We start from the raw sequence: 27,404 nt of genomic DNA on the forward strand, positions 1-27,404 counted from the left end.
TCATTTTTGTGATTAAATCTGAGTTGCTGCTAGCCCCTTTTTCCTAAAGGTAGCTGAAGTAATTGACTCAGATCTGATCTCAGGTTTCACAGGCACTGGGCTCAATGATGTGTGGCCAATATAAACTCACTATAAACTGATATATACACATACACATCCTCTCTCGATGTAATTTTGTTCACAAATGTATAGTATTTCTGTATGTGTATGCAGGAATAAATAGTTCTTAACACACCCTACATATAAAAACACACACCAAAGAAAGCTCCAAGGAAGTTTGGAAATACCAAGAAATTTCTTACTCCAGAGACTGAACTGACAAGAGAGACCTAGAGGTGTCCATTCCCTTTGTCCAAAGTTCTAGGTTCCCAGCCCACCTAAGATTTTCTGCAGCTAACAAGCTGCTGGCTCTAGCTCGAGAGCCCCTGCCTCAGATCTCATAGGAAACCAATATCCAAAGTAACTGGAAATGCATTTCCTCCTGGGAGGTGGACACCCTCGCCTCCCCTGACCCTGTGTTTTGCAGCAAGGTGTTCATTTGAAGTTGTCTAAATGTTTTTGAAGCATGAGGTGCAACCAAGAACTTCCATTTCCCAACTGAGTGCCTAGATTTGGATGTTATAAAAATCCTTCTTAGAGTCTCCTAATGGTTTGTTGATTTTTTTTTTTTTAACATATTTTTATGAAGTGAAATATCATCAGAACAATTGGAATGTAATATACCTTGTGGTTAGAACAGTCTCCTCTGAATAGTCTTCATAGAATTTATTTTTATTTACACTAAAAAATGATGGTCAAAATCAATTTTTATTTTTGGTTACTCATGTTTACCAGCAATTGTAGTTTCTTCCCAGTTTTGGCACCATGTCTGCACTGCTCCTTCTGTGTCAAGTCCTCCTTGTTGATCACTAGATAATTTCAGTGGGTTGGGGGAGACAGAAAGATGGAATTGAGATCTGCTGCGCCTCTGCTAAATGAATTAGGGCTAATTGTAGCTAGAAACAGAAACTGAAGAGGAAGCCTAACCTGAAATGGCTGAATAGAAGGGAAGTACTTTTCCTTTTGTCTAAACTTAGAACATGTGTTGCAGCCAGAAGTATTTTGGAAATTTGATTTGATTTTCCAAGTTCTTCTGAGGAGCCAAAGCTTTTGGCTAATAGGAACAGTCCTGTTCTTCTTATGGTGCTTCCTCTAAGCAGGATCATATGCGAAGTTTGCCACAAGATCCCTGCCTCATTTGGCACATGAATAGGACAATTATCTCCAAAAAGCAAACAATCTGTGATATTGTTTGTGATACTTCAGAAAGCTTTAAATATGTCAGGAAATTGCAGCAAAGGAATGAAAGGCTCTTACCACTAGAAAAACTGAGTTTGTTCCTAGATAATTTTACAACCCCTGCTATAGGATTTTTGTGCAAGACTTATAAAGTTGCAGCCGGCTTTTCTTTTTCCTGACTGGCAAAGGAGAACATCCATGGCCCTGTTTGCATTTGCAAGAGAGTGACGTATGGACCTGGAACTGAGTGTATTGCTCTTTGAAGAGAGAGAATTGCTGAGCTCTCTGGAAAGATGTCACTGTCCTGCTGTATAAAACTCCGAATTTAGGAGACAGTGAAGAGGTTTTGGCATAGATGTTTAGAAGTCTTATGTTATGGCTACTAGAATGAGAGTTATAGTGTTACTTTCTGTCCTGTGGGATCTTTTATAATTAAATTTCACAACATTTGCAGAACACTGAGATTCCATAAGGAGAATACCAGAGGGATACTCAGAAGGAAATCCCTATTTTAATCATTTGAGCTATTGAGGTGAGGCGTAACAAGAGGGAAAACAACAACAACAACAACAACAACAACAACAACAAGAAAAAAAAAAGAAAAAAAAAAACCACCACCCAGACGTTAAATAAAGAAGAAAATAAAGAGTATTCCATAACTATTACAAGAAGCATAGAAATATGACATGTGATGCTACAATTTAATCATGTATCATAAACATCATGTACAGGGAAGAACAAAACTGCACAGACAGACAGCATTAATTCAAGCCTTTTACAGCTCATGTTTCATTTTGCAGCTTGTCTGCTTTGTAGGTAGATAATTTGAATTGGCATGTAAGAATAAGATTTTTTTTTGAAAGAATAAGATTTTTTTTGAGAGTGAATATCTGCAGAGCAGAGGTTGACTTCTTCAAACTTTCTGTTAGTGCTGCCCCTCGTGCAATTTCTTCTGCATGAAGGCTTCTGGAAAGTTCAAAAGAGCTAATTTCCCAGCTCTTGCATCCCAGGAAAGATGGGAGTTTCTGAAAAGCAGTTTTCAGTGAGCACTTTCTTCATTTTCTTTAAAAGCAAGGCCATTCAGTCTCTCTCTAATCAGGAGTGACTGGAATTCCTCCTGCAGCCAGCAGCAACCTGACGCTCAGACAGGAAGTCAAGTGGGCGTCTGGTCCAAACTTAGCTCAGGGGACAAGGCATCCCAATGCCTGGCCGGTTACCAGCTGCTTTCTGCTGACAGAAATGCATGTCTATAGTGACACCCCATATTTTTTTACTTGTCTTTAGTCTCAGTTTATTTCAGTTTGCTACACAGCTGAAATTCCTTTGCGTGTGTAGGAAATTAAATAAAAACCTTCCTCTGATGAAGTGCTTGCTAATATTTGCATTAATGCTAAAAAGAGAAGTAAAACAGTCTTCTGTTGTTATTAAAAAACATTAATAATAAAGAAAAATGTTAAAGGCACGACAGTTTTATTTGTCTCCCTCTGGAGACAGAGCAACATGATTATGCAATATGCAAATAAACTTACATTTTCCAGTACTATATAATATATATATATATATATATATATATATAATCCAGAAATAAATGCTTGTGTTGTTGGTCTTAATGTCAGAAAGTTGCCTCTATTGGTTGATCAGAACCTAAAGCACTAAAAAATCTTTTTATATGGCTGTGTTAGTAAGAAGAACTTTGTATTTCTGTAACATTTTTTTCAGACAATCTCAGTCCTTTATAAATAATTATGTTTCCTGATACCCTGGTAATATAGTTTGTTTTCTCTTTATTTATTTGTTTTAAAGTTTCCTGAAGCAGGAAGAGAGAAATAACTGTGCCCCTAATTAGGCAGTATGAAATTTCCCCTTCATAAAACCCGCGACTGAAGTGCAACCTGCAGGTCCCCCATGCGCCTGTCTCTGTGCCCCAGTGGGAGGATTTTTTGCAGGTGCTTATCAGCAGAGGCAATGTTACACAGGCTCTGCTCTGCTCTCTTCTTTCCCTGTACTGATTTATTCAATGGCATGCTGCAGGAAGCTATTTTGAGCATATCTGAAAATTGTGTGAGGCTGTAGACAAGTAGTTTATCCCTTCAGTAATGATTACATTTGGCGCTATTGACAGTCACACCAAAGGTTCTTGCAGGCAAAATAAAGCACTTCTTTCATCTTTCCAGTCTGATAAATCATTCCTGCAGAATCTCTTGTTATTTAAAAAATCCAGCTTACAATACTGTGCTTGGTCAGAGCATAGTAAACAATAAATAGCTGCAATTCCTGCGCACATATTTTTCTTCGTGCTTGTCTCAGTGCTGCCCTTCCCACCATTATCCCCACTGAATATTTAACTGTATCATGCCTTGAGAAGCCTGGAAAAGTGAGGCAAGTTTCTTGGTAATGCAACCATTTTTCCTCCCCGGAACAGGGCTGCTGCTGAAGGGAGCTTTCCGCCTGCACGTTCTCCTTTGATCTACTGCAGGCATCACATGTAGCCATGACTACAGCAGCAGCTCCCAGGAGTGAGACAGCAGCTCCCCCCACACAGCAGCGAGCCTGGGATCTGGAGGGGCACACAGACGTGTCCCTCCTGACAAGCTCTGAGTCAAGAGGCTGAGGAGACCTTCCATGGTGTGGGCATTTGTAGCCAAAGCAGTTCCCTCAGCCTTGTGCGCTGGGGCAAGCTTATCTTCCTGTCTCTGTTGCCCCTTTTCCAAGTGCTGCTGTGTCCCGGGTCTGGGAGAGCCAGTGCTGTGGGCTGGTGATGGCTTGTGCTGGATTACCAGAGGCAGTAAGCTCCTTATTCCTCTGCCGAGGTGGCCGCAGGGGGACACGCTCGGGGGGTAGGAAGATGAGGTGTGTTAGGGAAGGGGAGTGTATGGCAGAGGACTGCTTATGACCAGCACCTTCAGTGTGACTGCATCAGTGCAGCACTTCCCAGCTCCACGAGGATTCCACAGGCTCAACCCTGTGTGATGGGTGTGCTCCTGCTGGCAGTGAGGACTCGAGCAGTGGGTCTGTGCAAAAAGCTTTTGGTGCTGAGGAGGTGGTGTCCACATTACACACATTGCTGGCTGGGCTTTTTGCTGCCACAGGCTCCTCCAGTCTCCTTCCCTGGAGTGAAAGCCCTGATGCTCCCCCGATCAGACCTGTTCCAAACTGAAACACAGAGGTACACCCACCTGCCTCTAGGCTAGCCCATATAAGTGTAACTTCAGTGTTACAAAAATCTCTATTCATGGCCAGGTTCCTCCTTCAGATTCCTGCTGTTAATAAAGCAACTGATAGTTCCATGGTAGGCAAGCAGTTGGCTGTACAGCACTTGGACAGTTACTAAAGGCTGCAGATTTTGTGCTAAGCATAATTAATATTTCACAGCTATTTTTTTTAATTGGTGGTGTTAATCAATATTAGCCAGCTGTCCATTAGGGTATTTGTAAAACATTAGAGTGAACTACTGATTGCCTCCATCAGTGCTTAAAAATGTGTTTATGCCAAGACTTAAATAATTAAATAGTGCAGTAAATAGTCCTGTGTTCATTTCTTCCAAAACAAAGAGGTATCAATGGACCTGTTCAGTTTGGGGCTATAATTTTCTACTGATTCTTTAAAAAACTATGTATTGAAATTTTAGCCCCATTAATTTGTCTATGCAGGCAAGCTTGTGTGGACTGGCATGCTAGTAACATTTGTAAAACTGTCAAATAATATTACATATTCAAAAAAAAAACCAAAAAAACCCCAACAAAACAAACATTGTCTCAAAGGAAATGCTAACTTCAAAGTACACCACGTCTTTTTGCTTTCCAGTCCTGTTTTTCCCTGGGTAGTTATGTTGAATAATATATGATATTTTATTCCAGTAGGGACTACAAAATACACCACACATGTAAGTTAATGTGGCTATTGGAAACTCAGCTATTACCTTCTCTTTTACATTTTACTTCTTAATTTTTGTTGAGCACTATTTAATTTATTTAATATGAGCTACATAACAATCTATTTATGTGGGTCTTGATCTCTTAAGTATTCAGGCTTAATGAGTCAATTCTTTATTATTTTATTGATACATACAGTGTCTATGGAAAGGTCAAGTGAACAATGCCCTTGTGATTAAAAGCAATGGAGATTACATATAAGAAGTTAGCTGCATAAGTATGAACTTCTGTGTGTCTGGATTCACGCAGTCCAACATTTATTAATCTTTCAGCTATATACAATTTATATGTGCACACCGTGTGAAAGAGAGAGATAAAGATAATAACAGTCAATAAAGATAATAACAGTTAATAAAGATAATAACAGTTATACGCACATGTGAATGACAATACATATTAAGTAAATTTATTAGTCAAAATGCCGTTAACAGGAAGATTTTATTTTATAAATAGGTATTTTATAACTATTGTATATATGGTTTTTAATATAATAAATTATTATTGCTAATCCAGTTATCACTGATTTTTAAGCTTAAAAAATACTACATTTAAAGGAAAATTATTCAGTGAAATTATGTGAACACAAATTATGATCAAGGCTTCTATCAAAACTTGATTTGATGTTTGCTCTTTTCCATATCTTTTTTCTCTACCCTGAGGACAGGTCATACCAGAAAAAGTGCTAAAAGCTGCAGTGAAAAAAAAGTTAAAGCTACTTTTATGCTTCCAAGTGCTTGACTTTCACAACTGAAATGTGTGTTTTTAAACAGAAGTTATTTTAATGATGTTTCTAAGATTCCAAGGAGTAAAAAGCCCAGTTAAAAGACCTCATGCTTTACATAGTGGTGGTAACCCTTCCCACTGTTATTCATTACCACAGGATCTGGGCTCTGTGTTTCCAACATTGCAACACGGAGCTGTCGTCACCTGTGACGTGACAGAGCTTGCTGGGGTCCCAGGCTGGGCTCTGTGCCTGCTGCTCAGGCACCTCCCAGGATGTCTCCCAACAGGGGCCGTTGTTGGTGCTTTCCTCCCAATAGCGAATCAATCTTAAATCATCATGGTTATATTTTAAATGAGATTGAAAATGATAGCAGCAGGGTATATATATATATATATAAATGATAGCTTTACACCTGTGATTAGTCCTCAGCGGGAGGAAAGCTTCTCACAGCCAGTTCCGATTTCTTGATAGGACTATGCCAACTTCACCTCTCAAGAATTTAGAAATTCACACCTGTGACTTGCTTTGGCTGATAGAGATACTCAGTGTTATTGTGGTCTGGTGATATCATCTGGAAACTGAATGCCTTTTTTTTTCCTAAAACTTTATTCACAGTATGCAGTTGTATGTTGATTTGGTGATTGCCTAGGTAGTCTCTCAATCCTATCCCAGGCTGTGAAACTAACATGCAGAATGTGTGTATACAGGCCATATGTGTGTGTGTGTGAGCAGCTGCTTGCTGTCAGGTTTGTCACAAATCCCAACACACAGGTGGCATTCAAAGAAAACTGTTCTATTCAAGAATCTGCTCAGACTTTTGAAGCAACTAAGTCGACAGGACATCTTTGCAGCAGGTCCTAGCCTTTACACATGCAACATAAAAAAATTGTGAGTTTAAACTCCCCTGAGTTTATTTAAAATATGGAAATTTTGTCATAATTACGGGGAGACACATCTTAGTCACCTGTTTTGGTTCAGCCAATAAACAGTTACAAAATAATCTACAGGGAGTGGTTTTGAAAAAAAAAAAAGAGAAAATTTGTTTTGGAAAAACTGACACGTGGTTCCTGAAACACTGTATGCTCCCTGTAACTTAGGTATTCCTGACTGAAGACTGACAGTCTTCTTGGTTCTTCACAGTTGAAGAACAACCATTTCAGGCTGCACTTCTGGGGTTTCTGACACCATAACCACATTTCCATGGCCTTTTTTTGGACCACACATACTAGAGCTCCAAAACCAGACCTGGCATGTATCACGAAATTTGGTCTGAACTGACAGGGAAATTCCAGATATGGGTCATCTGAGGATCATTGCCATAGCCACAGCAAATGCAAGAGATTATTCCATGCCATTTTGCCTGACCTGACCCTGGCTCGGCATACCCTCCATGCCCAGTCAGCTGGAGGCCAAGGCTCCTCTGCAAGGAAGCCAAGCTGCCTCCCTGGCAGCTCTGGAGGTGTTCCTGTCTAATGCCATGCTGAGTCCCTCTTCCAGCTCTCGGTATCTATCAACATCGGTGGCACAGCCTCCATTAACAGCATGGATGGATTTGGCCCAGTACCTGAGAAGTTGGTGCCCATTACATAGCATGATTCAGGAAACATTACAGCTCTATATTACTTGAAAGGAGGGGGTTGGTAATGTGTGATATTGCCCTCAGAGTACTCTAAGAAACTACAAAATCATTATTCAAGTGTTCAGGTTTCCCTGTCACCAATGTGTCTGTATCGTTTCACGCATGAAATAACACATTAAGATGTTATTAGTAGATATGACAATCTATCCTACTTTCCTCCAGGGACTGGATAACGGCTTATGGATATATTAAAGCTTTTGATTTTGGCATCTGTTATAACATGATGGATGTGTGGCACGCAACAATGTGGTTTTGCTTGCTGAGTTGTTGCAGATAAAATGAGAAATAAATCCACATAATATGAGTCTGTTTGGAGATCTCATCTCTGCTCTGACCATATTCTTTGTTCTCTTGGCAGTGGTGGGTTAAAGTGTAAGCATGCATGAAACTACTTGGGGGGCGGGGGCACAGGTTTTGGGGTGTTTTTTTTAGTAATTGCAGAGATGCTTAAAATTCTTCAGGTAAGGGAACAGATGGGAATGCATTAATTCTGAGACTCCCATCAGGCAACAACAGTGTTGTAGACAAGCTATCCATGATGTTGTACACATTACCAGATGGAGGCATTATTTAATGTACCATTTTTAAAGAAGAAAATTAGGTCAAAGTTCTGTTGATTTGATGTCATGCAGAGACCTGACAAATTCCTGTGGATATTTTTTTTTTCTTCATTCTACTCTATGCAACTTTGTTATTTTGGGCTTCCTGTTACACAAGGCTAATATATATTGAATTTCTATGTTCACTGAAATACTGTGTAAATGGAAGCAAGTAAGGAACTAGTGAGTAAAGATCTTCATGCTTCATCTATGCCACCTGCCTTTCAGGTGGATTTTGATGATAGGACTGACTCCTTGTTCTTCAAAGATGGGCAGCGAAGAATTGACTTTGTTTTGGTATATGAAGACGAAAGTAAAAAAATGACTCATAAGAGGAGTGATCGTAAAAAGCAAAAGGTAAGGGTTTTTTTCTTATATTGGGTGTTGGAGCTGTGGGCAGAAAGGACAGTGCCCTCACCCAGAACAGCAATTGTTTTGCCTTATCCTCAGAGTACTCTTGGGAGCTGGGAGACTGAAGCCCATCAAACTGACCAGGGGACAGGGCTCGAGCCACTAGATTGCTGTGTAAATGGGCAGACACCATATGCGCATCATGTCTGTCAGTGTGTGCTTGGTGACCTCAGGGCATCCTCCTGGGAGGCCACCTTTCAGAAGATTTGAGCAGGAAAATGCCATGTCAGCTTAGAGTTACACACCAAGATCTTCACACTGGACCAATTTTCTGTACCTACAGTGATTCAGTTAGGCCCCTAATGGACTTTGGTAATAAAATCAGAGTATTCAGAGGAACCCAAAGGAGGGCAGTTGACCAGTTGCTCCAGATCACAGTTATGAACACAGCTGCTGACATTCTGCTGACTTCTGATAACATAGCTAAGTTGTTTAAGGGAAATAATTAAACATCTGCCGCCAGAATTTCTCCCTATAAAATTCTTTCCCTTGGCACTTCAGCAGCTTCACCCTTGCAAAGTTTCTGACTCAAGCCAGTGACTCCTTGATGCTCCTTAGCATCCACAGCTCCATAGCTGCTTAACAATGAAGCACAATAATAGGTTAACTATAATTCTTTAATCATTTCACCAGTTCCATCAGAGGACTACATTCATTATGGCACACAGGGTCACAGAAACGAGCTCAGCCATGCCACTGAACTGTCTGAGAAATAAGCATCCATGAGATTGTTCTCCTGGCATCTGCACTCCCCCACCCACCCACATCCTCCTCTGACTTAGTAATAATCCATGTTCCAGCAGCAGCCTCTAGTAGAGACAGGCAGGGACAAAGATATCTCTGAAAGCAGCTCATATACAAATAATAATTTGCAGTTAGGAAATAGAAGTGTAGGAGTAAAAATGCCTGTAGCTAAGTTGGTTGATACTCATTACACAGTGTTGTTGTTGGCATTAACAGGACAGCCATAAGGAATGTCATTATAAGGGTTTGAGGGAGTCCTGCCGTGGGTGGATGTTGTATTACACATGATCACAGGATCAGCAATATAAATTAATTGAAAGAGGTAATTAGACAAAAGAGCTGCCCCTTTGGAAAGAATTATTTTTATCAATTAGCATTTTACATTTATGTTTGTAATACTTGGCTGTTGCCCAAACATATTAAAAATATAATGAGTATCTTTCCTAAGTAGTGATGGAAATTTAATGTGAGCAGTGGAGTAGTATTTTCAATGCGGCATTAATGTTAAGATATTAGCCAGAATGAAGCCAGTAGTAATTAGACGAGGACATTGTGGGTAGGTGCATGCATAAGAACTTTACTTTCAAAGGCCACAGTTCCACAAAGATCTGCATCCACGTTGACTGTGGTGTGCTGAGGAAGAGGAAGCAATCTACCTACACGCAACAAATGCAAGGACAAGACCATATGAGACAAATGTCCGGATAAAGGGGGACTGAGTGGCTGGGAGCAGTTCTGTGGAAGGGGCCCTGGTGGTTTTCGTGGAGAGCAAGATGAACAAGAGCCAGCTGTGCAGCCTGACAGCAAATGGCCAACAAAGCTTCAGCTTCTGTATGGACAGAAGAACAGCCAGGAGAGTGACACGCAGGGCTAGGGTGACTGGGATGCGTCAGAAGGAAGTCAAACCCAGTGTTTCCATGGATGAGTAAAAGCTGAAGCAGCAGGGGGACTGTACGTATATACCTTATATCTGAGATTGAAATTAAGATGATGTTTATGGTGCAGCTTTACATCCTTAGAATTCCAGGAAGGAAATTAACATTTTGGCCTACCACAGCTCCAAGAATGGTGTGGGGTTGGTGCTGCCCAAGATACATTCAAATTTCATCAATGTTGGCATAAAACCTACTTGATAGCTTGTCTTTACTGACACTGTTGTATATTTGGTTGTAATTTTTTGAGGCAAATTACTTCTACCCTTGTGATGAAATATAACCAAAATAGGAGCATTTCCATTTATAACAGTTTTAAATACTGTATACATCACTGTATAGTGTATATAGTATACTAAATACTATATTCATCAATGATGAACTGAAAATACCAAATTTTATTAGTATCTTGGCTAATTCAGGGTGCTTTAACCATGAACAGGTTCCTTGCCTATGCTACTCTTTCTTTGACTTCCCTGACAGTTTTATAGAGCTATTATCCAGAACTTTATTGTGCACAGAATTTGGAAACTCCAGCTTACTGAAAAATAGGAGATTCAGTGAAGACTGTTCCCATAGGGTGACATCCTCATGCCACTGGAGTCAGGAGCAAGCTTACCTCTGGTTGTGTGCAATGTTACAGGTCTGTGAAATCTAGAGATTTGTCATTTGTAAAAATTCTGTCTGACACACACAGCACTCCACCCAACTGCATGATGTGGAAGTCACTTCACAATTTAAAAGAATTCTATGGATTTCTGAAGTGAAATGTTTTGTGTGCTGTAGTGGCTGTTTTTGTAATGATACTGAATGTGGAGGAGTCCCCAAATTCTTACTGAATTTAGACAGAAGGATTTGAAAATCAGGCCACAACCCAGGTATCGAATATACAGGATTCAGAGAAACAGGGAACAGATCCATGTGCTCTTCTGCAGCAAGAGAAAACTCAGATCCTGGGATTATCATTGTATTGGATTTGAATGGCTTTCTGTTAATTTTCCAAGGAATTGGATAAATGTAACTGAATGGTCCAGCATTAGTTTATAATAATAAGCAATATTCTTGGGAAAATATCTCAGAGGACAGCAGGAAATAAAACATGGGTGTGATTTGATAGAAGGATTAAAAATATGGGATTCTGAAGCTCTTGGAGATCCACAGGGCTTCTCTTATTTTCATCTGGAAGGCAAAGTCAAACTAATGAAATTACAACCTCAGGGAAGTTTCCAACATAATTTATAGATCCAAAAGCCAGTAGGTAAGTTTCAAATATGCAACTCAACTTAAACTCCAAACTTTTTAAAGTTGGTATACTATAAATTTTGCAAGCACTAGCAAAAATGAGACTGCCAAGAGAAGATTCCAGAAACTGCACTTTGCAAGCAATTGAAATTCTTGCTCAAAGCTTATCTTTTAAACCTACAATTTATGTACCCTATTTGTCAGGATAGCTTACTGTCACCCTGGTTTTTCTGAGTTTTTTAAAGCCTTTTGATTGTTCATAAAATGGAGTCAGACTTTTTAACTACTGTACAATATTAGAAGCAGTTTTCACTTTTTCTCACACGTGGAACATAAACAAATCCTTTGTTTTTCATTCTCTGTCCTTTGTTTGCATATTTCTAACCTGAAAACAATTGTAACTGACAGCTGGTCTGGCCATTCGGCTAAGGGGTGAAAACTCCAGAAGCCAATCTTCAGCCAGACCCACAAATGTATAAAAAGTAAGAAATAAACAGGCAGAGGGCTCTCCACCTTGTTCTCTGCCTTGGCTCAGCCTTGAGCTGGCTCAGAGGAACTCTCTGCCCTGCGAAAATCTCCCGACTCTGTGTGATTGCTTTGCGTATCCCAGTCACAGCTTACCATCAAATATCACCAGTGTCTTCAGGAACGCTCACAAATACCAGTTTCATCTGCTGGGGTCCTCAAGGAGCTCACTGCCGAAAGTCAAAGGATCAGGGCCAGAAAGGCAAATTCAAAAAAAATCAAGGCAGAATGTCATTTTAGTCTATCTATTTTCCCCAAAAGAAATAAACTGAAAGACTGTCAGTAATTTAAATTGGAGTGTGGGCAAAACCTTCATTTCCAGCTGTGAAGGAATCCGTGCTTCTGAGAAATAGACGGCTTTTGTTTTTTTCAAATTGAATGAAACTATCACTCATGGAGAGCACTACACATCTTGTTGGGGTTTTTTTAAGTACAGTGTTACTGAGAACTTCAGCAGAGATAGAGAATTTTGTTTTCATAAGCAAACAATGAACAGTTCCTGCCTCTATACTTGTTGAGTTCAGATGACCAACAACAATAAAACCACAAAAGAAAAAAATGACCAAAAATAAGCTTGGGTAACTTTTCAAACATGAATTATACTCAACCCACTGCTTAGCATGTGTCATACCTGCAGTGAGAGAACAGCTTTTGGGTTTACAGGTAAAAGGGTACCTCTGTGCCTTTTTATGCAGTGATTTAAGGCAGTAGAGAATGACAGGCTCTGCATTCCTGTGGTGTTCTCAGCCAACCTACTAAGAAAGTCTGATAACAAGTATGAAGGGATTTTTGGCACTGAAGGAGGACAGCCACACCTGCCTTCATCTCAGCTGCATGGTTTGGTTTCGAAGCAGAAACTCACTGAAATAAAACCTCTCTTCCCAAGTTAACCACAAACCCAAATTTTACTGCTTTGGAAGGAAGGATGACAATAGAATATGAAGACAGATAGAAGGAGGAGTTACTCTGCAGTTACTGTATACATTTGTAAGACACAAATGGGTCTTTCCAAACAGGGTGACTAGAAGCTGTTGCTGAGGGCAGGGCTAGACTGCAGTATTACCAGTTCTGTGGAGTCATGGGTCATGTTTCAGAAAACCATGAAGCTGGCTTAAAATCAAAGGGTATATCTGAAAATATGTATTTGGAATTCTTTGGGTTTGCATTTTTGGGGGGCTTATTCTCTATAGCATTCTGCTTCATATTTTTATGGTTGTCTTCAAACATAAGGGAAAGAAGCTTACAAAGCAGAACTTCTCAATCAATTATTTTCTGATGCTGACAGCTGGGACTTGGAGGATAGCTTCCAAATACCATCAAAGAAACTGTGAGGCAGCTAATATTGGTACAATGATCCTCTTCACTCCCTTCAGCTGATTTCCATAGAGGAAGATTTTGGCCCCATGTTCTTTCTCTTATTGACTGTGATTTATCTGTTGCCTGTCAGGTAAGGCAGAGGAGGCTGTTCAAGATCTCTTTTCTTATTAGGATTTTTCCCCTGAACCCACATAGATATTTTGGTAGGGAACTTTTTTCTTTGCACAAAAGAAACTTAGCAAAGATAAGAGTTAGTGTTCTTCTGTCACTGTAATCAAAGCAAGTCTTCCCTACCATTTGCAACACACAGAGGGAAAAGTGCTACTGGTCTTCTACCAATTTCCAGACCCACAATCTTGTTAATCTCCTCAACTTGGCAAGACAATCACCAGAAATTGAAAGCACCATGGTGAAAAAGCAGCTCGCAAAAGCTGATCCTTCCACATGCCTGCAATACTTGGCATTTACATACATTTTCCTTTCCTCTTCTTAAGACTGTGTATGATTATGCATCCTGTGGTATCTTAGTCTACTGACAAGCCATTCAATCATCAAAACCTATGTCAGATTTAGATCAGCAGCGTTACCGTGATTACTTTATTATTGCAACTTACCCTTGCAGGTAGCTGAGCAAAATACCAGATACTAAAATAAACTTTGGCTGGTCTCCACCTTCCAGCTTAATAAACTATCATATCTATATACTGTATTCCCCAGTCAATGCAAAACCACTATAGACTCCTCTGGGTAAAAGTCTAGCTCCTCCATAGATTATTATATGCATAATTCAGTAATTTATATAAAATAGCAAAGCCCCTAATTAGAAAAGCCTCCCAGAGGCTTTGTTTCTCACTACTTGAATGCATGCATTATTAGAAACCTTAATATTGTCAACATTCCTCTAAGATTTTGAGGGCAAAATTGATTTTTGGAATTCCTTGCCATAATAAATTAATAAAGGAATCTAATTAAAAGATTTTAAAAAATAGTATTAGACTTCTACAAATGATAATTGCTCTGCATCTATTTTTATGCAATTTAGAAAGAAAATGAAACAAGTATTTAGCCCCCTGCCCATTTTATTTGCTGGAACAAAGCAGAACTTGGATTGAAATATTTTCATGATTGAGTAGTATACACTTTAGAAACACCCACATGAATACAGAAGAAGCAAAGAGGTGGGATGAAGTGGTAGAAGAGTTACTACTAGAGTGAGAAACTCCTTTTGTGTTGTGTACTACATATATTAATGAATTGGTAAGAGAGCTGAGTTTTGATAAAACAAAAATTGCAGAGCAAATCATTATATTGTTTACTTAGAAGCCAAGGTGGTTGAAAATCTTTAGCTTTAAAGGAGATTGGAGAACACTATTATCTGTTAAATATTGAAAATGCAAGAAAATATATTACTGCAAGGAAAACACTCATTCACATCTGCAATTTTAAGTTAGAGCTCTCAGTACAATAAAGATAATTAGATGTACACAACATAAATGTCTACATTACACACACACACATATATATATACAAGGAAAAAAATATAAACAGCATTATACTGTCACCAATAGCCAAGTGAATTACTGAGACATGGAGATATCCCTCCATGGAGAGTGCTATCAAAGTCTGGGTTTATGGGTTTATCCTGAGAAAACCAAGGAATAAGGAGAAAGGTGATAAGTATGGATGAGAGGGGAAAAAAAAAAAAAAACCCAAACCAAACAACAACAACAACAACAACAACAACAACAAAAAAAAAAAAAAAAAAAAAAAAAAAAAACCCACCACAACTACAGATTGAAATATTTAGCTCTTCTTGTGTGTAGCTTGAGTAGAAGGTGTTATTCACTGGAATAAAAAGGCAGAAAACTCAAAACAGATAAGAAAAATACTTTCTCACAAAATAAAAAATTAGTCCATTGAGATCATTGCCACATGCAGCTGCTGAAACTGAGAACTAGCAAACTATAAATGGGATAGGCTGTTCATATTGTTATTCAGTTCTATAATTATTAATTTCAAGACTTGCTAGAGTTTTGGAAAAATAGTGTTTTCTTGTTTGGGGACTTAAAACCATCTTAAAATATTTAAGAACTAGATGAAACTTATTTAGGTATACAAGTGCCCCATTCCTGTGGAACTTCTGAAGATCTTTTTGTCCCCAGAGTGGGTGAGTCTAGCCCTGAGAACCACTTTCTACCTACCTATCAAAAACTCCTGAGACTTTATCTAGCGGGTCATTCACCAACTCTGGTCCTTCACAGTAGCAACAGGTCTGGATCCTGTGTGCAGATCTTAAGGCAGATAGAATTGCTATAGGGAGCCACGTGACAAAAAACACCGGGTCCTTCTTCTTTAAGGTCCTGTAGTGAGAGATGCCTGTAGATATTGCTTCTCTGCTGTAGACTCCAGGACGGTGTGGATGAATGTAGAAGAGAGATCTCTAAGTTGGGTTTTAGAAGATGAGGTTTATTGTAAAGGATATGAGGCCTTGGTCTGAGCTGCCAGGCTGCAGCTCGTGGCAAGGCCTAGGGAAGTGGGGGAAGGGAGAGGTAGAGAGTGGGGGAGAGGAAATTCCAAGAGAGGAAAGTCCTCAGGGAAGGGTGCCTGAGGACACCGTCCAGCCCCCTTGGGACCCCTTATCAGGGGGCTTCAGGGTGGGCTGGAACAGGACTTGGGTCAATGGGCTTACGGATACCTGATACTTCAGGTGTGGAATGAACCATACATTGGGGGTGAGACAGGACATTCCATTTGACCTCTGGGTCTAGCTGCAGGTGACCTTCAGCTGGTCACATAACTGTTTTCCCAGACATACAGTAGCTAGGACTTCTCAAACATCAAAACTTACTTTCAATTCTATCTCACTTACAGGTTTCACATTCTCAGAGTCCTAGCAGTCATATTTATAGGACTTTCTGGCTTCATCCTCCCCAACAGAAGCCAATCCTTTAAGCCATATTAATCAACAAAGAAATTGGCCAGTGGCATGAAAGGAATCTGGGAGTAATAAAGTAGTATCCCCAAGTCACTCCAAGAACCTTGCTTCAGCCCTAGCCTATCCTGGTACAGGAATAAGGCTCTCAGTCCCCAGTGCATTCAAGTCATCTTCTTCCAGCGAACTGCTCACTTAAGAGCCCCCAGCCCAGTTGACTACAGGTGCCCCCCACTACCCGTGATGATATTTTGACATGCAGTCTGTAGCTCAGTGAGAGCTGGCTACCCTTGACTCAAACAAATAAATCATCAAGGAACTACCCAGTTGGTGCAGATAGCTTTTAAATTTGTTTACTTCACATGGAGTTTCAAAATTTCTTATAAATCCCTTATGGAGTTATATGTTTTGTATTTGAGGGGAAAGGGGATGTTTCTGTGTTTCTTGGGAGGAGGACATCTGTATAGAAAAGCAGATTCAAGATTGGAAAGATATTTCAAGTTTTTTGTAACTCACTATCTGCCAAGTGCTGGTAAATGCTATGAAATGAAATTAAAATTATCCACAAATTTGATCTTTACTGGGAAAAACTTGTTTTGTCCTCCTGGGGACATAAATGCTCCTGGAATAGCACCACTGACTCTACAAGTGCTACAGCTCTCAGCTTCTTTCTTTGGGGATGTGATCCATGGACTAAAATATATTGGGATACTACAATTTGAACTGCTGCGTGAACTCATATGATTACAGCGAAAGAAGCATAAAGTTAGAGGATCCTGGAAGGAAAGTGGGATGGAAAGCACTTGAGATGAAGACTTTCTAAAGGAAGATTAATTTATTTCACTTAGTGACTAAAGGTGAAAGAGATCACAATTTCAGGGGTAGATTTCAAAATTTGCAAAATCTGAGTCAGACTTACACTTCTGTAATGTACCAGAAACTGAGAGGATAAGTTCTCCACTATTGCATTTGAGGGCATATTGCATATCAGACAAAATAACTGATCAGGATTAATTACTATGTAGGAATGTATGTATCACCACATCAAGTGGGCTATAGAGATAACATGATGATGGTTTTGGGAGGCAATTCCATTTTTCTGCGCATACATATTTGTGAAATTTGGAACAAATGTTTTACTGTGTTCAATATCTTTTAACAGAGGAAGAGACAAGTATATGAATCAAACCTGATAAACAATGGCTTGCACCTAGAAGCAACGAGGTCGGTGAGTGCTATTCTCTGTTTGAATGGCTGTTCTGAGAGCAGAGCTGACCTTGCAAGATTAAGGAAACTGGATATATGAATTCACTGTAAGATTTCTCTCCCCTCAAGAAAAAAGGCCCAGCTTTCTTCTGTTAGCAGTGTCTTTGCGATCTGATACAAAATCTTTTTAAACTTTATGTGTGCTCCTTCTTCTGCAAAATAAAAACGGGAAGCTGGAAGATTACATCATGAAGCTGGGAGATTACATAGGTCATGTTTGCTCAGAGCTTGGAAGATAAAAACTACTGTCTGTATGCTGCAGAGAGGTACTTCTCGTACTCTGGCTGTGTAGTACAGGAGGGAAGCCAGTGTGTGTCTGGGGCAGGAAGCCCCTGGCAGAAGAGCAGTGCGGGGCTCCTGCGTATGACCCTGCTCCCCGCAAGGCCTGGCACTGTGCAAGTGGTTCTATTGCGCTTTGTGCATTTTGGGCCGCCATGTCGCCTGCAGGCAGTTCAAGAGCACTGTGGTAGTGCACACCAGCTGCCAGAGCTGCTGTCTCTGGCAGGGAGGGTTAGAGCCCCTCCGAATCCCTTCTCTTTCTTCCTACCCTGCAGGGCTGCAGTGCTCCATCTGTCTCCCTCTCCAGGACAATCACTTCCAGTCTAAATTTGTTGTTTAGTAGTCTGTAGTGAGCTCCAGAAATGGTTGCTTTGCCCCTTCCTCCCAAATTAGACTCAGAATCTATGGCATCACAGTATTTGTTTGTCTGCACTACAAGCTCTGCTGCATGTCCAAGAATGCAGTCTGGCTCTTCGCATTCATACGAAAGTAAATGCTTGCTGTCTGGAAGGCTGACCTGGTGCTATACTTATGTATTGCAGTCTTCAGTAGTTCTGCTGTGATTATGACTGAAAAGCTGGTCATTTCCCCAGGCTATATCAGATATCTGACCAGTGTTCCTAAGCCAATGAGCTACCTGAGGAAGTTTCATGTGGCTGACACTCACTCATGCAGGGCAGCAGTAGGCCTACAGATGTGTAGGCAGGAGGCAGGAGTGGCTGACAAGGTTCCCAATGCATACTGCTGCTGGTTTGGGCATTCCACTGGGAGCAAACATTCCCCGTGCTGTCTTTTTAGCAGTTTCATCTAATTTCCCTCTCCCATTCTCTCTAGGAAACTTGGAATTCTTGTTGTCCAGGAGCACCCATGAGTGCCTAGCCTGCTCCCATCACCCCGGGGTTATAACTGAGCTGCTGGGGAGTCACTGGCAGCTCCAGAGCCATGCTTGCCCTGTCAAACTATAAGTAAAAAGAGTCCTAGTGACCCCATATAGGGAAAATATTACACCTAAATTGCTTTGTAAAATATTTTGCAGAGATGTAAATGTTAAGCATTAAGGGAACATTTCAATGGTCTTTTTTTATATACCTTTATATGCCTTCATCTGCCTGAGTGTTTCCTCATGTCAGTGCTTTTACAGAAGCCATTGATATATTTCTTGGGATGGACAATGACTATAACTTTGAGTAGGTTATCTATGAGCTGTAAAGAGAACGAAAATTCTAGACAGTTCAAGAATTGCTAAAATAAGAAGTTCTTTGCTTACATACTTATTTTCAGTATTCTTTCATCTCAGGTTTTGGACGAGAAACTTATTTTTGTGAAAGTGCATGCACCTTGGGAAGTGCTGTGCACGTACGCCGAGGTTATGCACATCAAATTGCCTCTGCAACACAATGACCTGAAAACCCGACGCTCGGCTTTCAACTGGTTCAGTAGACTCTTCAGGGTGGACGAAAATATCATCAAACCTGAGCAAGAGTTTTTCACTGCTCCTTTTCAAAAGGAACATTTGTCCAACTTCTATATCCAAGACAAAGACACATTTTTCAATCCTGCAACTAGAAGCCGAATTGTAAGTCCACGGAGTATTTCTAGAATTTACTCTTAAAAAGAAACTATTCCTTTTATCGAATCAGTGTAATTACCTTCACTAAAACATCCTAAAAAATTAAAAATGTTTGGGATGAAGGAGTCCTGTGCAATTTATGAAATAACCTGGACAAACCAGAAGGAAAACTTTACTTACATTTGTCTTATTTCTTTTCCACCTGAATTTGAAGGAGAGATTTGAATGGTTTGTATACCCTGTGTAATTAATTTTGTCTACAGTGCTTACCCTTTCCTAATTTTATTATATGCTGAGACAGGTATAGTTGTATATGATTTCTTTCAGGTTGCAAGGATACAAAAATATTTTTTTTAAAATTTCAGGTTCATTTTATCCTGTCCCGTGTGGAATATGCAACAAAAAATAATGTGAAAAAATTTGGCATTAACAAATTACTGGACACTGGAATCTACAAAGCAGCATTTCCCCTTCATGATGTAAGTCCCGTGCTTGCAACTAAAATACAGTTTGATATAGAGGTCTGAACTATAGAGATAGGAATATATCCTCTAGATATATAAAAGGATACAAGATATTAATTGCCTTATTCCTGGTCTGGTATTATATCCACGTAGAAGATTAAGATGTGGTTTTGCTAAAGAGATTTCTTCCAAAGCACTGTTGGTTAAAAATGTATTTCTATGAATCAAAAACAATATATTTCACTTCAGAGTTCTTAATCTTGTATTCTCTGGGAGATATATTTCAGTAAAGTACCTGGACTGAGAGACAGTTCCCATGACACACTGCATTATCAGTCCTAAATCAATGTTTCATTAGTATGAAATGTTCCAATATTAAAATTCCTATCAGTATTGTTGATAGAGATGTAGACTATCCTAAAATCTCTAAGATTTCACACATCTCTCTAAGATGTGTGAAAGTCTTGCACAGTTAGAAATAGTCCCTTGGTTGCCAAACATTGCAGCATACATGCATGAGACTCAGGTTTCTACAGGAAGATTCTGCCCAGCCGGTCCAATGCCTCACAGGTGTTGTCAGAATCTTGCAGAGAAAAACTCAACTGGTTTCAATTTCACCTCACAATGCTTCTGAAGCTTTTTTAATTATATCATCTGAATAAGAAAATTATACTGAAAGTTGTTTTGTATACTAAGGCTAGCAATAGCACAAAAAAAAAAAAAAAAAATCAATGAGAAAAAAATCAGATTTTAGAATATTTGACAAAGAAGAAAATTCCATGTGAGGCTGTGAACGCAAAGTGAGCAAAGACTGAGGGCTGATTTTCTGTATTCTATCTATTGCATAACCACAACATCCCAACTTGTCCCCCTCAGAGCCACCATTCTGTGTCCAAGGTGTGTTCTGTCGAGGAGACATTGAGAACATGGGAGGTCAGGAATGATAACTGTTTCAGCTCAATGGACTTGGCTTAAAATATGTAGGAGGCCTCTAAGGTTTTCAAAGAAATATTTAAGGCAGAAACAAGACAAACCATGTCTCTTGTAAGTAATCAAAACTTTACAGAATAGAATTAATATAATTTGTGACTAGCCATTTTTAAGGTTTCCTTTTAAAGAATTTAAACTTGCCATTCAGCCTATTTCTATCATGGCGTGGGGAATTTGGACTCAGTATGACTAGTAATTAATGACTGTCTTTTTATACACTTGAAATTACACATCACAACTATGCTGAAAATGAAAAGTAGCAGATAGATTTCCACAATCACTCATCTTGTTGCATCACAGATATAGAATAGAAAAATTTCTCAAATAAAACAGGTTTTATTGAAATAGCTTTTTTAATAGCCTACTAACAAATACAAAGATTATCTCCATGTGAACTCTCTTTTAAATTTAAAACAGAGGCTAGAGGCCCTGGATTTTGCCCTCAATCTTTCCTGCCTGTATTCTAGTACAGTATTATTTTGAAGCAAAGAATGTGGAGCATTAAGTAAAGCTACGTAAAATCCATTTTAATTCAGTCCTGTTCTCTAATTAGAATGGATCCTTTTTTATTTTCTATTCCTAAGTGCCAAGATGCTGACATGTGCTTAGATTAAGTTCATGATGAGTCCCTGTTATTTTCAGCTCACATATGTACACCATTTACTTTAGCATCCAGTGCCTTTCTGAAGATCTTCTATCCTGAATCCTGGTGTGTTCTCAGAGCTGCTGCTCCTTTTCCTGGCTTGCAGTAAGGCTGTGTAAAAGGCTACTCCAGACTCCAGCTTCATGGTGTAGAGATTGTCTGTAGAGATGAGAGATGAGAGATGAGCTGCACTGGTTAGATTTTAGTGGTATCTTCTCACACTTGGTCTATTTTGCAGTCAAGTTTTAGACACCCATCAACTGATCCCACCTGCCCAAGTGAACGATATCTCCTCTACAGAGAATGGGCTCATCCTAAAAACATTTTCAAACTGCAGCCTCTGGATTTCATCAGGTTGGTGTAACTGGCACTGGACTAATGCTGGGATAATGAGATACCTACATCATAGGTCTGGGTTTGGGGAAATCGAAGAGACACAAATCAGTTCTGAGGGAAGAGACATACACCCAGATCAGCTCATGCACAGGAGCATAATTTGAGATTGGTTTCATGATGAGCTGATTTATGAAAAGGCAAACACTTAAAATTTTTTCTTTGCAAGCCATGATCTTTTTCCTTTTTCCCCCCCATTTTTATCCTTTTACAAAAGCACATAATACTTCTGCAATCCCAAAGTTGAAACCAGAGGACTATTACAATATGGGTTGGCATAAAATGTGTGGCATTAAGAGCCCTTTGAAACAGAAATGCAGATTTACTTGCTTCAGAAAAAAATCACCTTTCTCCTCCACAGGAAATACTATGGAGAGAAAATTGGCATCTATTTTGCTTGGCTGGGCTTTTACACAAATATGCTGACTGTGGCTGCAGTTGTAGGAGTTGGCTGTTTCCTGTATGGATGCCTGAAAAAGGACAACTGCACATGGAGGTACCTGATCAGGCCTGGTTTAGTATCACGTGCAATTTTAATCAGTCCCGTGTACAGGGGGACAGTGCAGGGTTTGCAAGACACTGCTTAATGAAGGAGGCAAAATTAAAGGGCCTGAGAACAACTGCCGTGGTAGATTAGAAGGCAAAGGCATAAAGTATTAGATAAATAATATGGACCGTTAGATAAATATCCATGGACCATTACAGTGATGGACATCTGGGAGTTCGCTATGTCATAATTTTATTTATATTTTTCATGAGGTTCACGATACCTAGTGTAGAAACACAAAGAGTGACAATCAGAAATCAATAAAAATTGCCATAAGACATAATTTTCACTGTAGTAATCCTTAAACAAGATACCCAAAGATGTTAAAAATGTCTTTCCTCTATTTGGGAAAATATAGGAGGAGCAATAACACTGGGACCTTCAGCTGCTTAGGGTACCTTGGAAGGCAAGGTGTAGCAATGACACAGATTCTTTCATCGGAACACAACAAAATTCAGTCATGGCCAAATGACCCAGGGAGGAAAATAATGATAGCATTGTGTCAAAGGACCTGTAGGCCATCCATTTGTATACCCTCTCCTGGAATGGTGCTCATAATCCGTGCTGAAGGGCTATCCTACAGCTCCACTCCTGTGCCCAATTTATACCCATTTAGCTTTTTGCCAGTATTATAATTTAGTTAAACAGCTCAGGTCCCTCCCTGGTGTTTAGCGTCCCGATGTACGCGTAGAAAGGAATGATGTTACCTTTCAGCCTCCACTGTGCTGGGTTAGTACATATGAGATGGCAGGTCCTTTGCCATCTCTTAGGAGACAGATCTGTGAATCATTGTGGCAGCTGTCCTCTGCACGCTTTCAGTCTGATCCTGTTTAGAAGACCACAGGGACTAGGTAGTTCTTGGGGCTCTGCAGCTATTCCTTGTTCTGCTAGGCAGCGCTGCTCTTCCTTCTCCCTTCAGACTGGCTACGGTAGCATGCACGAGCATGCAACTGTGGCTTTCCTACTGAAGACTGTGAGATTTTTTAAGAGATGTTTTATTTTTAGTGTGGTCAGTTTTGAGAATTACCACCACATACAAGGGATGGAAATTATTTTCCTCATGTGTCATCCATTTTTGAGATGGGGACTACGAACGGAAATGGGAATATGTTGCCAGGGCAAGGGGTGGGGGTGGAATTCTTGAGTGCATATCACTGGTATATTATTTCTTAATTCCCTGAGATTATTGCACTGTCTTCATGTGTGAAAAAGGACTAAAGAATTTAGTGTTGGTGAGTGACTGACTAGTTTTTTTTTAGCCAAGAAGTATGTGACCCAAACATAGGTGGTAATATCATAATGTGCCCTCAGTGTGATAAAGTATGTACCTACTGGAACCTCAGCATCACCTGTGAATCATCCAAGGTAACTATATTTACAGCCTGTAGACACACTTTTGAACTGTAGTTGCACTTTCTCTAGTACTACAATAAAATCATGTTGGTCCTCCATTAATGTCCTGCAGGACTGCTAAAAATGTGCAAATTGTTGTTCCTTTTGATAGAGTGACTCAACTTCAAAAAGTAAAAACAACATTAATTGCTCCAATTTGATCTAAGATGAAAATTTTAAAATTTTATTTCACATAACTTCTGATATTTGATATGAGAATAAAATACTATTTTAATTGAAAATTGGTTTCATTTGGGGGTACTTTTTTGATTCAGTTAAAGCCTTGATTCAGTAGCTCTGAATCAATTTTTCTAAGGAAACATTTAAAGCTTGTTTTGACATTTCTAATTTCTGCCTCCTCCCTGTGTGAAGAAGTTATCTGGATCTGTGCCTTGAATTTGATCCATGTTGCCAAGGAGAAGATGGGTACAAGGAGAGGCTGGTGTTGGCTTTGACAGAAGCTGTGACACAGCCGTGTCCTGTTATCTGCTCTTTATTCCTGTCAAAAAGAACCTCACTTTCTTTCCCCATTACCTTGTCTCGCTAAGCTAATGTTAGCCTTTCATCATTCCTCTCCATAGAGTCAGTCCCAAAACTGATTTTTCAGCTAATCATCAAAAATATTTGCCCAACTTTAATGTGTTGCATCAGCACACTTACATAGTAGAAGAAATAAGAATGCAGGGAAAAAAATGATGGGGGGGGGGGGGTGGGGAAAAAGGGAGGTACTGGCCACAGAGGTATTTCATCAGAGTGTGGTTTTACTAACTAACTTACTTGTTATCCTGCTTATGAGAACCAGATGTGTCCATGGCCTTAGTGTCTGTACTAAAGATCCATAATTCTATACTGAATTCCCAGACCAGAAGCACTGTTTTTCCTGTTAGTATGCAACAGATGGAAGAAAGTTTTATAGCACACCAGTTTACTAACCCCCATAATGCATATATGGCTTTTATTTTTAATTCTGTACTTTGCATTTAATTTCCTTGATTTACTGGGGAGTGGAGTGCATGGACAGAAATTGAGGAAACACTATCCACAAGAGTTGTTTATGAAACTACATAAAAACTGAAAATCAATGTTTTCAGTAAACAGCTTCTGGGTTCTGTTCTGAGTTGGTGTAGGAGAATAAAAATGGTCAGTTATGTTTTAAGACTTTTTTTCTTTCCCACTTTTCCAGAAACTCTGTATCTTTGATAGCTTTGGAACACTGGTGTTTGCAGTATTTATGGGAATATGGGGTAAGTCGATTTCAACAACTGTGGTTTGTTATCTAATTTTGGCCAGCATCAGCCAAGAAAACATGGATAAATTTGCACTGACTTCATTTGCTAGCACTTAGGAATTCACTGGAAAGTAGTTCCATAGAAAACAAGCACATTCACAGGAACTCATCATAAGCAAGCACAAAATTGTAGTCCTAAAAATTAGTCTTCAGGATTTGCTCTGTTCTGATGACTTGAAGAAAAGTCTAAGGGAGGTGGTTAAGGCTGCCACATGTTCATCCAGCAAGAGCCAGCCACATGCTTAAGTATATCTGTCAGAGGAGCTGGGGTTTTTTCCCAAAGACTCATGGAGATGCTTGTGCTATTAACAGCTGTGTAACTGCACAATGCAATTGAAAAATAGTAATTTGTTATACTTCCCAGGATTTTTTTCCTTGTCTTTATTTACAAAGCTGATTGTAAAAAGTGTAGTAGGTTACAAGAACTTTTAAGTAGAGAAAATCTATATGAAACCAGGATGTTTCCCACAAGTGAAAACACTTGGTGCTATATTCAAGGGATTAAGCAAGGTTTATTTTCCTAGAAACAATTTATTTTATTCATAATTGCAGCTTTGTTAACTGGCTTGTATTGTAGTGTCTTATCCAGTAATTACAGAAGTTAGTTCTGTGTTAGGTCTGTATGCAGGGAGCTATAGAGAATGTGTCTCATGTAATATTTTGAATTCATATATAGACTGACAAGAATGAAAAATTTTCTTTCTTTGTAAAACATATTGTATTTTTATTTCTCTATGATGACCTAAAGTGCTTCAAAATAACTCTTGCTTTAAAGAAATGCAAGGTGAAATGTATAATTTCAAAAAGAAGTTTTCTTCTAAAACATATGCTAAAGTCAAAATATCAGCAGGGAATTCACTAAATTGGGAGTTATTAGAAGTTTGACACTAACGCAATCTTTTCCCATCATGTCAAGCAATAATTTACTGTCCATTTAGTTTTTAATTAAAATTGTGCTCCCTGTTTTGAAGAATGGCTCCAGGAGCAATAATTACAAAGTTAAGCTTCATGCTTATAGAGATGGCTGCAAGGTCTACTAGTGTTCTTGTTGTAAGTCCACTATATAAAGAGGTGAATTATATTACAGAAATTCAACCAAAATTGTACTGAATCCAAATGACCCATGGTCCTGGTATAATTCTAGCTGTAATTTTCATCTTGCTCTATTACTTTTTTAGACCTCTTTGTCCAAAACAATTAAAATTAATATTAGACTCTTAGATATTGGTTCTTTATCATCAATACATTTCTAATAAGTGCAATTTTGTGTGTGTGTATTCCCTTCAAAAATCTTAAAGCACTATAAAACTCTAGGGATTTTGACCTCAGGAGTTAGCCTTTTTTATACATTAATGCTCTGCTAATTCTCCCTTTGATGGTAAGACTAGATTGGCAAAGGTCATGAACAAGAGGCAGCTTCCACTTCACTTGCTGCGGTTCCTGGATCCCCCTCCCTGAGCAAGAGCAGTTAAACCAGGAAGCATTCTCCGATGGAGGCACTTCTCAGACCTTGGTGACACAGCTTCAGAGGCAGAGTACCTGGGCCAGCCTCAAGGGTAGTGTTGGGAGACACATGAAAAGGGACACCATTCAGTATGATGTGAAATGAATGCTTTGATCTCCTAATCCTGAAATGTCATTTGTTTCCACTGTTGAAACAATCTTGCTTCAAAATAAAAGGAAAATGGCAAATCCAGCAGGAGCTCCTTTCCTGCTTTGAAAGACACAACTTGGCTAATAGGGGGCTGGAGAGCTGTCCCTGTGTTTTGTGCCCTTCTGTCACAGTTAGCACTTGAGACTACCACCACAGAAGGAGTCCCTGCACTTCTGGGCTCTCCAGCAGCAGCAGCTGAATTTGCAGCTGGAACAAATCAGTATAGCCTGTAGATTCCTGTGATTTGGGCTGGGGAGCAATTGGAGGTTTATGGAAGACTAATGTCCTTGCTCCACAGGAGAAAGCAGACGAGACCCTCTGGTCTGCTGCTAGCAAGGTCCTTGCTGCTTGTAAGCATGAAGGAGTGGAGAAGGCCTTGTGAAACAGGCCCCTGAATAATCAGGGAAGTAGGGTGTTCTAGACTTCTGCCTGTTTGCAGATGCCAAGGTCATCTCACAGCCCAGCCTATGGAGTTTCCTGGCTTTTAAATGTTTCACTTTGGGATTTTTCAACCACACCTGATTCTAGATATATCCTTTAATGTTTGGACTTGTAACTGCATGCTGCTGAGGTTTCATCATTCAGAATGAGGGGCCAAACTAGTAAAATAAAACTCCAGTTTTAAGGTTAATTACTCCCAGAC

The 27,404-nt window shown here is 39.5% G+C and overlaps 1 protein-coding gene across 2 annotated transcripts in view; it reads left to right on the forward strand.

The window, feature by feature from the left end:
* Nucleotides 1-27,404, forward strand: part of ANO6 (anoctamin 6) — an 80,460-nt gene that overhangs the window by 35,378 nt on the left and 17,678 nt on the right. For both annotated transcript variants that reach the window (XM_040062190.2, XM_040062189.2), the window contains 8 exons: nt 8,401-8,529; nt 17,438-17,503; nt 19,118-19,396; nt 19,756-19,869; nt 21,726-21,841; nt 22,242-22,376; nt 23,687-23,792; nt 25,003-25,063. In XM_040062190.2, coding sequence (XP_039918124.1) covers nt 8,494-8,529; nt 17,438-17,503; nt 19,118-19,396; nt 19,756-19,869; nt 21,726-21,841; nt 22,242-22,376; nt 23,687-23,792; nt 25,003-25,063 — 913 coding nt within the window. In that variant the 5' untranslated portion in view covers nt 8,401-8,493. The remainder of the gene's footprint in view (nt 1-8,400; nt 8,530-17,437; nt 17,504-19,117; nt 19,397-19,755; nt 19,870-21,725; nt 21,842-22,241; nt 22,377-23,686; nt 23,793-25,002; nt 25,064-27,404) is intronic.

This window comes from Hirundo rustica, chromosome 4 (assembly GCF_015227805.2).
Source record: "Hirundo rustica isolate bHirRus1 chromosome 4, bHirRus1.pri.v3, whole genome shotgun sequence".
NCBI lineage: Eukaryota > Metazoa > Chordata > Aves > Passeriformes > Hirundinidae > Hirundo > Hirundo rustica.